Genomic DNA, 13,187 nt, shown 5'->3' with positions numbered 1-13,187 from the left:
GCCGGCATGCTAGGAACTTTACCAACTAAGCCATCTCCCCAATTCCAAAGTCACTTTAAAGCTGGGAATACTTGTAATTTTGTCACTTGACAGGTGAAGCCAGAAGGATCAAAGGTTCAGGCCAACCTTGGCTACACAGACAGAGTGCAGTCAGCCTGGGTAAGACGAGACTCCACCTCAAACAAACAAACAAACAAACAAACACCAAGCCAAAACGGAAATAGAACAAAACAAACAAAAGTAACTTTAACGGAAAGCATGTATTATCTCTGATTTACCTAAAAAGAAAATGTAGGGGCTTTGCTGATGCATGAGGTCAGGGCTAAAGTTTGGTCTGGGGGTTTGGAGCAGGGCTAAAAGGTAGAGAGAAGTAAGATGAGGCCTCAGACACATGCAGAGGGAATTGTCCTGAGACTTAGAGGCTGTGTGACTAAGGTAGGTGAAGGGCTAGCTGTGGTTGCAAAAAAGACCCAGACAGCAATGACCTGAGACTTGGTCTCTCCCAGTCCCCAGCACATTGTTATGAACTAGCCTTGGTCTTTGTTGTCTCCGTCCTAGCTGCTATTCTCTCCTGATACTCTGCTGTGTTCCCATCTCTGCCTCAGTCCATATCTCTCCTGTCAATCAATCACAAACTCTTCCTTGGACCTCTGTGACTTTTCTTTTAGAGCCTTCCTGTATCTGATTCTGGACCTGCTCTTTGTCTTGCAGCCCTGCCAGAAAGCCTCAAAAGTCTGCAGCCTTGCTGACACTCCAGTGTCTCCAGCTTTATTTTGGTAGTGACAGCTTTATGTCCCTGTCACAAGGCTGATAGAAGACCTGAAGATAAATAAGAGAATGGACGAAGGGGATGGGAAGAAGTGCTTACAATTGACTAAAATCTAACTATCCCCTCTCATCCCCAGAGCCAAGAGTCCTAGAGATGGAGATAGCTATGGGAAATGTTGAGCGAGTGAGGAGAGAGAGGAGGAAGGAAGCTGCCTGTATTGAGTCAGGCACTGATGGTACTTGATAATCTACATCTTGTGTTCTTCACCACACAACCGAGAAAACCAAAGCTCAAAAGTGTTATTACACCTGAGGTTGCATGGCAAGAAAAACTGCCAGTGTGTGTTTTCAATCAAGGCTACAGACTCACCGTGTCAATTCTTCAATAAAGGAAGAGATTTAGAGAACCTAATATCAGAGAACATCTTCTTGTGAGGTCTGTGAGTACAGCTTGGAAGGCAGAAGGATAGCCCGGGCTTAATGGAAGTAAAGGGTGGGGCTGCCAAGGCCACAGGTGATCCTACCTGTCCACCAAAGTGGGCTCTGAGCAAAAGTGCTAACATTGCATGTATCTGGTAAGAAAGGCCACTCTGCTTCAAAGTGAAGTCGCTTTTTTGATGTCCTTTCCTTTACCCTGATATTTCATGACTTTGTTTCCGTATTGACTATTCCTCCCAACTGTGATACCCGGTGGAGAGGACGGAGGTGTGGTGGGAGCTGGTCAGTGCCAGCTCTGTCACCCACTAGCTAGCTGTATGAGCTTTTCTAAGGCTCCCCAAGTCTGCTTCTTTATCGGTGATATATTACATGGGATAACTGGTGTTGTGCACCTAGCATTGTGGAAAGGGGAAGGCTCCCTTTGCTGTCCCCTAATTTCCCCGAGCCTGGCCCATGCTGTACAAAGAGGCTGCAGATAACTCTTAAGGAGAGCCAGTTCTTAGAAGAAAGGGACGATCATCTCCCACTTCCTGCACATTATATCCCCGTTTATGCATTCTGATGTCCTGCTTGCTTTTTTGGGCTCTAAGTGCTATCCTGCTGACTCACTTCCGACTTCTCCTCGTTCATCATGCTCAGCTCCTGAAAATGGAATAGGATGGGAAGGGCCGGAAATTGTACTGTCTGGTGAGATGTTTAAGGGGACAGGCACCCTATGTAGATAGAATGCTGGGGATATGAGCTGAGCAGAGCCCACAGCATATTTCTCATCTGGCTCATGATACTTTTATTTCTCATCTGATCTTGACCTTGGATTGTAATACTAATAATAACCATCCCGCTTACCGCCCCTGAGGAGGAGCCAAGAAGCCCTGGGCTATGTACTTTCTGTGGTTCACCTCTTTGATCACCATGGATGGAGAAGTTAGGGATCCTTTTTATTCAGACAAAGGCATGCACACTAATATTGGCTAAGGAACCTGCCAAGGTCACATACCTAGTAAGGGGAGGGCAGAGCAAAGTTTCAAACCCATGGTCTAGATCTGTGCTGTCTAATGAAGTAGCTGTTGGCTACGTGTGGCTAATGAACACTCAAAGATGACTAATGCTTGAATAGGTAACTAGAAGAGTGGAAGGACGAGAGAGAGAGAGAGAGAGAGAGAGAGAGAGAGAGAGAGAGAGAGAGAGAGAGAGAGAGAGATTGTTGTTGTCCTGGTTCTGGAACTTGCTATGTAGTTCAGGTTGGCCTAAACCCAGTGGTCCTTCTGTCTCAGCTCCCTGAACATCTAGGACGACAGACATGTCTGTCTCCTGAAACTGAACGTTTTTAACTCAGCTGAATGCAGTATGTGAGTGAAATTACACACTAGATTTCACAGATTTCGTATCATATTTCGTATGTATCCTTTTTCAGAATTTTATTGCATGTTAAAGTTACAATATTTTAGGTATATCGGATTAAATAAAACATATCCGGATAATTTTACACGTTTCCTTTTTAGTTGCTTTTGAAAAATTATTTATTTATATGTGACAGGGTTTCTTCGTTCTGGAGCTCTGGCCAGCTTTGTCTTCAGACACACCAGAAGAGGGCAGTGGACCCCCACTACAGATGGTTGTGAGCCACCATGTGGTTGCTGGGAATTGAATTCAGGACCTCTAGGAAGAGCAGTCAGTGCTCTTAACCGCTGAGCCATCTCTCCAGCCCCCTCTGGCCGGCTCTGAATGTGTTTTTGGCATTCTCCTGGCTCAGCCTCCTGAATGCCAGAATTAGGGGTGCAAGTTCCCAACGCCAAATAAACATTTTAAATTATGTTTTTGTTTTGTTTTGTTTTGTTTTGTTTTTTGTTTTTTGTTTTTTTTTTTTTTTGAGCTGGGGATCGAACCCAGGGCCTTGCGCTCGCTAGGCAAGCGCTCTACCACTGAGCTAAATCCCCAACCTAAATTATGTTTTAAAGACTAAAAATTAAAGCTTACGACGATTCCTTCGAGTTGCGTTGCGTCGTGTTTGTTTGTTTGTTATTTTTGAGACAGGGTGAAGGTGAGCTTGTAAGCTTCTTCCTCAGCGTCTCGAGTGCTGGAACAACCGATACTCACTGTAAGACCCCTCTGAAATGGGACTTATTTCTCCCCGGAGTCTAATGGATCCGTTTGTGTAGCACCTGGAGTGTGCTCAGTTCACTTGGAAATTCTTGCTCTAAATAGATCTACAGCCCTTTGAGGAGCTACCAGGATCCCAGTGAAGTACCCCCCCCCCCCCCCAGAAGTCCCTGCGCCAGACACTGAATGTCACACTGGAGAAGACTCAGTCCCTGTCCTCAGGGCTAGGGCCCTTCCAACTTCAAGGTAGCTTTACTTGGAGGGCTTGTTAACCGGAGTCCAGCTCTTTCCTATCCAAATCCTAACTCAACAGATTTGGACAGGACCCTTGCGCACTAAAGACACTTCTTGAAAACTACACGTTAAAGGAGACTGCCGTCCACTAGAAAGTTGGAAAAGTCTCCCAAGCACTAGGTGAGAGTGAGGGGAGAAGAGAATTAACAAATATTGAACTTCTGTTCCTTGCTAAGCACTTTTCAGTATGTCATCTCATTTCACCCTCACATCAACTTAATGAAGCACACGGCACTTTCTCTGCAGAGGCGAGAGAGACTGAGAAAGGTTAGTGAAGCGGCCAGAATCATGGGGCGAGCAAACGGCAGTTCTCCGGTTTGTACTGACTCTTCCTGACCCCACTCAGTAAGTCGTGAAGATCTCCACTCTTTTCACTCTTTTTTTCTGGCACTGTCGTATGAACTGGGTATCTAATGTAAGTGAGACAGACAAGCTCTCTGTTCTGGTCAAACACAATAAGTAATTAGACCAGAGTTCTCAGTGCTACGGGGGAGGCAGTACCATGAAGATATGTGATAGAGAGTTATAGTCTAGATGAGGGGTCTAAAAAGCTTTCCAAAAGAAAATGTGAAATTTACAGGGAGCCAAAAGGATGCAGTAGAGGAGTACAGCGTGGCTGGGGAGGAGCGGAGTGTGGCTAGGGAGGAGCGGAGCGTGGCTGGGGAGGAGCGGAGTGTGGCTGGGGAGGAGCGGAGCGTGGCTGGGGAGGAGTGGAGCGTGGCTGGGGATGTCTTAAGTTGAAAACGCTTAGCCATGAAGGCTTCGAGACATCAATGCAGTTGAAAACTGAAAGAAATTTAGATTGCCTCAAGCAGAGGAAGCAGGAAGTGGAAAGGAGGGCCCTGAAGTAGATAGGACCAGCTTACAGCCGGCTCTTTATGCTTATTGACTTTATTCAAGGCTGGAGGTGGGGTCAGACTTGTACACTATTTCTCTGCTAACCATAGGGAATGATTCCAAGAACCCCAAGTGATTGCCTGAAACTGTGAACAGTGCTAAATTCTATAGATATTATTTTCTGTGTCCATACATGCATTTGATTATGTTTCATTTATAAATTAGGTACAATAAGAAGAAACAACAACTATAAACTAGAACAGGTTGACTGTCCATTAGCTGGAATTCTTGGGATCCGAAGTGTTTCAGATTTGGGATTTTTGCGTTTCGGATTTTGACAAATTCGCATACATAATGATACCTTGGGGATGGGACCCAACTCTAAACTCACGGTCATTTATGTTTCATAGAAGCTTTATATGCATATCCGTAAGGTAACTTCAAGGAGGAAGGTAATATTCCAGGGCACCTGCATTTGTGCTCTGACCTGTCATAGAAAGTCAGGGATGGAATGTTTCACTTGTGGGTTCTGTTGGCCCTTGCACAGTTGTTTTCAGTTCTGGATTTTCAGAATAAGGTTGCCCAGGTTGCATTCTGTGTACTGTGATACAAGTGATATGGTTTGTGTCCCTGATTTCAAAAACTGTCCTCCCAGTGTCTCATGTGATGAATGGGGATGATACAAAGCCTATGTGACAAGATGAGTGGAGGACAAATGACTTGGGCTTGGTGAAGCAGTCATAGACTGTCCCAGAAGGCTGTTTGCACACAAACCCTGCAATACCATGGGAGTCGATCCAGTGACTAAAAGCACTAAGTCTCAATTTCATTCCACTACTTAGAAAGGTGTGCCTTTTAAAATGTGTTCACTTTTGAAATTTGCTATGGAATGTTTTTTTAAAATTATAGTTGTCTATGGAAAGACAAAATCGTAGAAACCAAAACCTCAGATAAAAATAGACTGATGAATTCTTTTCTTTATTTATTTACTTGTTTGTAAATTGTTTGTTTACCAAGAGAAAACTATTCTTTATCACACTTATGTTTGTTTGGTTTGAGACAGGATGTCTCTATGTAGCCCTAGGTATCCTGGGACTTTCTTTGTAGACCAGGTTGACCTTGAACTCACAGAGACCCACCTACCTCTGGTGGAATTAAAGGCCACACTATGTCTGGTTTATATTTCTGTGAATACAAGTCAATGGCAAACTTCTCTGGAGCTCAACCCAAATCAATTCCTTACATTTCAAAATCATGGTAAACTTTGAAATATACCATCATTCATGTTCCTGGAATTTTTCATGGATTCATGTTTTCCCTTGAAATCTCTCTATGACTATCTTTCTTAGTTTAGCCAACAAATTTACAGATGATGGGAGCTGGAAAGTTTACTATGTCCTCAACAGCCCATTAGCTAAAAGAGAGCTGTAGGCAGGAAGATTCATTAAGTATGCCACTGGTGTTAAGGTCAGGAAATGCTGTGGGAATTGAGTAAGTAGGGATGGAGAGGTGCTCAGAAGTGTTTAAGACTACTTTCTTGATAGGAAATGGAGGAGTGGTCAGGCAAAAGAGGTATCAAAAATGACCTGCAGGTTTTGAGATACAGTTTTATTAAGCATAATGTTTGCTAGCCTAGTATTTAAGAGTAAATTTAGATCAAGTAAAGTAGTATCAAAGATTCTAGTAAAATTTCAATGAATGGAACTTACTTGACCAGAAAACTTTGGGACAATATTACTGTTTAGAGGCTTCAACTTTTTTGGGTTTTAATTTGTATAAATTTTGCAATCCGCGCATGCTGAAAATAAAGCCTCTTTTTGGTCAAAATTAAGCTTAACTGATGAATCTATTTTGTTTCGTATTAAGAAACCTTGAATCTTAGTTTCTTGAAATCTTGAGTTTCTGAAGCTTAACATGCCTTTTGCTTCTCCTATTTTTTCCCTATCTTCTACCCTAGATAGAGTTGTAGATGGCTCCTATCAATGGACCAGTCATAATTTGGACTCCGCCTTCTTCGCCTAAGTCCCGCCCACATCAAACCACACCCCTCTATTTGCCCCGCCTCCTGAAGATGTCGTCTCTGATATGACAGCAAATTCTCCACAATCCTGTCCAATGGGACATAGAAAGGCGGGACCTATGTCAATCTTTTTTTTGCCCCATTTGTTCAATTATATATCTATCTGTACTCAGTTTCATCCCACTTAGTCTTCAACCCAAGGATTGGTTTCTCTGTTCTTTGTTCCTGGCTCATGATTGGTTTTTTTTTTCATTCCGCCCCTCTCTTCTAGCTTTTGCAGGCGGGATTAGCACGCAGCTTCCTGCTCTTGTCAAAAAAATAAAAGAAGAAAAAGAAAAGAGGAGAGAGGCGAAAGAAGAAAAAAAAAAAAGTCACGGAGATCTTTGATTTTTAATTGGCTTACAGTCTTGTCCGTCAGGCCAAGACTTGCCTTTTTATTGGTCTATCTGTCTGCCCATCCCGAACCGAGGGCGGGATTTCCCCAGGAGACCCACACCTGGTTGCCACTGGTCGAACAGTGCGCCTGTCTGAAGCTTCCGGCCAGGGATTGGAGGCGGGCGCGGACAGGTGGGCGTGGATTGGCTAGGGCAGCCGGTCAGTGTGAGGCGGGGGCGGGGCCTCGGCGGCTGGTTGCGCGTGTCCGCCGCTGGCTCCGCTCTATCCGGCTTTGCTAGGGGAGGTGAGTCCGGCCGCGGCGGCACCGGCGGCTGAGAAGGCGGCGGCTGAAGAGAAAGCGGTCACGGCGGCTGTGGAGAAAGCAACCGTGGGCACGGAAGCCGGGTGGGGGGGAGGGGGGGAGACGGAGCAGCCTTGAGCCCTGCAGGGGCCGTCGCGCGGGGGACCCACCCGCTCTCCCCCCCAACCCTCCTCAGCACAAGCAGCCGGCGGCGGCGGGGGCAGGAGTCAGCCTGCTTCCGACCGTCCCCCGCCCGCTTCCCGGGGCTCCTATTCTTTGGCCCCGGGACCCTAACCTCCTCCGGGGCGGTTCCCTGTGTCTGGGCGTCCGAGTGCTGCCCACCGCTCTTTCATTCCCTCCCTGCACCTTCTTCCCTTCACTTTTGCCGGGGTTCTCTCTCTCCTCTTCTGTCCTGCCTGTCGCCTCCTCGCCTCACTCTCTTCCTCCAGCCTCCTTCCCTGGCTCATTCTGCCCAGGAAAGTTTGGTACATCTCCCCAAACCCCCTCAGTCGGGTCAACCAGACTCGGAGTAGGGGGAGATGTAGGAAGGCCTGAGAGTTCGAGGGGAGGGAAGCTAGACGCTGGTTTCCCTGATAATTTCCCCTCATCTTTTTTGATTTAGAGTGGTTGGATTTTTTTTTTTAATTGTGTTTTTGAGGAGGTGGGAGGTGTTTAGAAAAGGATGTGGGAATGGAAGGGGTAGATGAGTCAACCCTCTTACAAGATTCCAAGGGTGGCGTCTTACCAGATCTTTTTCGTGTGTGGAGTTCAGGGGGTCGGGAGGTTTGGCCTTTATTCCCACATTCAAAGTTGGAACCTCCCCCCCATTAAGAATGGAGTTTTAGTATCCACTTGTAGCAGGAATCCTGGGGGGAAGGGGCCCTTTTCCCTTTTTCTTTTCCTTTTTTTTTTCTTCTTATTTTATGTTCTTAACTTTTATTTTGACAACCCACACCCTTCCACACTCTCACCCAAAAATCGAACATCCAAGATCCTCCAACTTGTCTGGATTGACTGATGAAGACATAAAGCCAGTTCCGCTCTATGTTTTTTGAGGTGGAGTGAGTGGTTTTTCTTCATTTTTTAAATGGCCAAATGACAGCTTGACCCAGTTTGCTTTCCAATCAAAGGGCATTTTTTTGAATGTCTCTTTGTGGCACACGAGCCAACGCAAAAATGATGGCGGCTTACAATGGCGGTACATCTGCAGCAGCAGCAGGTCACCACCACCACCATCACCACCACCTTCCACACCTTCCTCCTCCTCACCTTCACCACCACCACCACCCTCAACACCACCTTCATCCGGGGTCGGCTGCTGCTGTACACCCTGTACAGCAGCATACGTCTTCGGCAGCTGCAGCAGCCGCAGCGGCAGCTGCGGCCGCAGCCATGTTAAACCCTGGGCAACAACAGCCATATTTCCCATCACCGGCACCTGGTCAGGCTCCTGGGCCAGCTGCAGCAGCCCCAGCTCAGGTACAGGCTGCTGCAGCTGCTACAGTTAAGGCGCACCATCATCAGCACTCGCATCATCCGCAACAGCAGCTGGACATTGAGCCGGATAGACCTATTGGATATGGAGCCTTTGGTGTTGTCTGGTGAGTATCAAAAACACCACTCCACACGGTTCTCACCGGGCAAGCCATGCTTCATTGGTTTTACTCCGTCTTGACCAAAGTAGAGCAAGCTTCTCAACTCAACCCGAGGAAGCCATCCTCATTGATGACGATGAGGCCTGATGCCTTGGCTGTCCAGGCTCGTGCATTTTGAGTCATGGCACATGGTAGTGGAGCATTTTCTCCCGAGTGACACAAGTTTGCAGACTATTAAACTTGCCTGTCAAGAACCTCAGTAAGTGTAAGATCAGTAATTAAATGTAAATACCTCCTACAAAGACCTTGGCCGTCTCAAATGTGGTAGTTTGGATTGGCTGCTGGGTTAGCAGGTGTCAACAACTGGCCCCCTAGCTTGATTTCTTTATACTAGTCCCCAGCAGAATGTACTTAATGAAGTCAACTTTCCTGCCCACTACATCTTTTCATACCTTATTTTGTGATCTTGACCCTGGGAAGAAAGGTAGGTTTCCTTGTCGAACCAGTTAGAAATCATTACTTGAGTAGTTTTATTTTAAACCATAAAGCTAAAGTTGGGAAGTATGTAGCTTAGCCTTCTGATAAGAATGCATTAAATATAGCATCACACATGAGTAGCACAAATGAGGTTAGTAGACTGGAGCTACACAGTGGCCCACATTCGATGTAATGTGTCACTGACTATTGGCCAGTTGCTATGGTGGGAAGTGTATCTTTAACAAATGAAACTGCTTTAACTTTTGTTAATGGTCAGATGTTTAAAAGTCTAAAGATTTGTTAAATGCAGCATCTTTGTTTATTTGCCCTCCTTAGGAAGATTGGTGGCTTATAGTGCATTTATTTTTAGCAAATACAGAATGAACCGAGTTGTTTTTGTTTTGTTTTTTTAGTTTTTCCTCCCAAGGATTAACCACTCCAGTGTGGAGAGATGATTTCATGTTTTCAGGGCATGCAAACATAGATTCTTAATGTCCAGGAAAGTCCCCATCACAAAAAGAACTCTTTGAAACTAGCCTGTAAATAATTCCTTTCTTTGTTTTTAAGGGTAAAATTCAGCTAGATACTATTTGCGCAATAGCTATCTATTTTCCTATTTCAGAATTTATAGTCTTGGCACCTAAGTGAGCTGATTCTTAATTCTTCTTAAAACGAAAACAAAACAACAACAACAACAAAAACTAACAACGTAGAGTCCAGTTTTTCTCAGCTAGCCTGCAAGGTTCTTACTGCATTCCTGCTTCTCCAGGGACTGTGGGATTGTTAGTGGGAAGAGTGTAGGCCATTATGGGTCCTTTTCAGTGACTGTTCAGGGACCTGCCTGCTCCTGCTTTTCTCTTCTCTTCCATAGCACCTTCCCCAGGGGATTCACTATGAACTTCCATTCCTTGCCTAACCCTTGAGGATTTCCAAACTAGGGGGGATGGGAGGAGAGCAGGAGAAAACTGGTTTCCTGCTTTAACTCTTGTCATTGTTTTACAAACTTTGAGTATCTGGATTGTTTTTAGATGTGGTGGTGTTCAGTGCTGAAAACTTAGGGATACAGAAAAGGAAACTTTTTTTTTTTTTCCCATTCTTGAGTTCACTACCTTTCTGTCAAAAGGCCATATGACTTGCAGAAGTTTCAACGTTAGGTTTGTGGCAAGAGTAGAAAAAATTAAAAGGGAGTACTCTATCTAGCATCTCACCTGGCAAATATTGTGATAGTATCTGAAAATCTACAAGTACTTGGTGTGAATCCTTTTAGAAATTCACAGACTGCTCCTTGAACCATGAACTTGACTATCTTATGTTGTTTCCTGTTACTGAATACATTGTAAGTTCCTTGAGGGTAAGACCTATATATCAAAGTACTTGTTTTGGTAACTATTTTAGACAAAGTTTCAATATGTAACTCTTTCTGTTTGGCCTGTAAATCACTGGGCCTTAAGCTTGCCTCTGAGTGCTGGGAATGTAGCGATCTGGCACCATGTTTAGTCTAGGACAGTGTTCTCAACTTTCTAAAGCTGCAACCCTTTAATGCAGTTCCTTCTGTTGAGGAAGCCTTCCAGCTATAAAATTATTTTCAATGCTACTTTGAAACTGTAATTTGCTACTATTATGAATCATAATGTAAATCTCTGTTTTCCTGTGGTCTTAGATGACCCTGTGGAAGGGTCATTCAATCCTCCAGGATGTTTCCACTCACAGGTTTAGAATGGCTGCTCTAGAAGAACTTTTTTCCCCTCTAGTACCTAGGACAGTGCTTTGGGCTCTTACTTCGTGTTTTGGTGTAAACAATAGGCATACATTTCTCTCAGTTCTAGAGGCTGGAAATCCAAGATCTAGGTGTCAGTGGGCTTGAGTCCTTCTGAGCTTCTTTCCTTGGTTTGCAAATGGCTGCCATCTTGCTGTGTCTTCCAGTCCTTTTTTTTTTTTTTTCTTGATCTGTCTTCATTTCACAATCAGGTTTTGCTAGTTCTTGCAGGAATGTTTTTAATCAGCTGTTTTAGGTGAAATACAATTTAGTTTGAAAAGGGGGAAGAGTACCAGGTGTGTGTTTTTAGTATGCAAATGCTTTTCTATTTTTATATTTACATATTGATGACTTGCTGTCTGAATTCCTTATTTGGAATTTAACTGCTGAGTGACCTAAGTTTGCTAAAACTAGAGATTTGATAAGCAAACCAGAGTGAATTGCCAGCAGTGTGCTGAAATTCCAGGTATTGGTGAGGTTGTTTACCATTTAACCTAATAAAACAGGGTTTTTCTTTTTAATTTAAAAAGTTTTTACGTGTGAAATAATTATTTCTTAAAATGATTATACAGAGCACAAGGAATTCTTCTAATGATACATTATTTAAATCAACACTATATGTATTTATCTGGGTATTAGATTCACTTAGATTCAGTCAGTTGTTTTGGGAGTTATTTTTCTGGCATAAATTATACAAGGAATTGTATCTGTCCCCTTCCTTTTTATGGACATGCACCTTGGGGTACTAATGGCCAAAATAGTGAATATAATTTTGAGGAAGACTAGTTTTCAATGCAGCCAGGGAGAAATATTTATAGAAACGATGCAGTATTTTAGCATTTAGATTTATAGCCAAACAACTTGGTACCTGACTTGATTTATCTTTCTGCTGAATTTTACTAGTAGAATAACTTATCAGCCTTGGACAGTTGTGTAAAAATAGTGAGTTACCCATTAGCTTGCTGGTAAAGATGGTGCCTTGACAGTTCAATTACAGTTTCATCAACAATTGTCGGCTGTGTTTTATCTCAAAGAGTTCCAGCTTACCTAGTAATGTGAGCAGGGGTGGCCTGACATACATTCGTTGCCAATGATAGATGTTGCTCATTGGTTCTTAAAACATATATTATTTGACCTGCATAATCAGATGTTAGGACTTTGTGTTTTCCATTTCGCCCATATGGATATTTCGTAATACAAAAAACAAAGTATCGACAGTATTTCTGTCATTTGGTGAAGATAATATAAATGTATCCTTTTGTCCATAGTTTGTTCACCTTTGCTAGAGAAAAATACTGTGCTTTAAAAATGTGACAACTTCTGAACAAAGTGCTTCAGGATCTTATGAAACATGTGGTTTTAAGAATTGAAGTAAGCTGACCACATGAGAAGAATTTGAGGACTGCTAAGCCCAGGCGGTTTTTGACACTCTCAACATAAAATATAGATTGGATTAATATTACATGCTGCCTTGGTAAAAGTGAGTCCAGGAAAAGCCTCTACTTTATAAAATTAATGTTTTAGCTTTTTACTAGTCTGATTAATTAAAAAGATCAAAGATCCGTAGATGCATCCAGTCTGTTGTCTTTGTACTTCAAATAAAGTTGCAAAGCTTTGAATGTTTTCGCTTTAATACCTTTAGCAAGTTACTTTTATCCGTATTTTGAAACTTCAGCATCACTGTGGTGATACTTAGTGACTTATTGCTAAGCTTTGCGATCTTGATAATTTTCTCTTTCAGTCTCTCATCTGTGAAATGGGGATCATAGTGCTTAGCTCAGAATTGGTACTAGTGTTAAATGAGGTGATCCTTATAAACCAATATGTCTAGTATACAGTAAATCCTCAGTGGATGCTATTGTAGTTATTTCTGGTAGAAAAAAAAGGACAAAATACTTTTGTTAATGTGTAGAAAGAATTTTCCTTTGTTAGATTTACCATATAAAATCAACATTCAAATTATTTTAGGCATGACTTTAAATACCATAGAGTGTCCTCCTCAATTGTATTTGTGCCAAGGAGATAATGAAGGTTAAATTCAGAACTGAGGGGAAACTACTCTTTATTCTCTCAATTAAAACAACAACCAAACAACTACTTTGGGTATAGTGTAGCTTCGTCCTAGTCATCGTCTGTGCTGTCAAACTATTGTGGATTTACACACTGCGAAGGAGTAAGTGAAGGTTGCTATCACTGTCTAAGGTGCTTTAGTGGAAATTCACTTGC

The 13,187-nt window shown here is 43.2% G+C and overlaps 1 protein-coding gene across 7 annotated transcripts in view; it reads left to right on the top strand.

Moving 5' to 3' along the window:
• The first annotated feature begins 7,115 nt into the window (after positions 1-7,115).
• Positions 7,116-13,187, top strand: part of Nlk (nemo like kinase) — a 123,689-nt gene continuing 117,617 nt past the window's right edge. For 6 of the 7 annotated variants that reach the window (XM_087573697.1, XM_087573695.1, XM_087573694.1 and 3 more), the window contains exon 1: positions 7,117-8,734. Coding sequence is in view for 4 of the 7 variants with exons in the window: in XM_087573692.1 (XP_087429818.1) it covers positions 8,277-8,734 (458 nt within the window). In the remaining 3 variants the exon portion in view is untranslated. 7 annotated transcript variants of the gene reach the window in all.

Source organism: Rattus norvegicus, chromosome 10, assembly GCF_021556685.1.
Source record: "Rattus norvegicus strain SHRSP/BbbUtx chromosome 10, alternate assembly SHRSP_T2T, whole genome shotgun sequence".
In the NCBI taxonomy this organism is placed as follows: Eukaryota; Metazoa; Chordata; class Mammalia; order Rodentia; family Muridae; genus Rattus; species Rattus norvegicus.
Note: the sequence above shows the minus strand (reverse complement) of the source record. Positions and strands in the feature narration are given on the sequence as shown.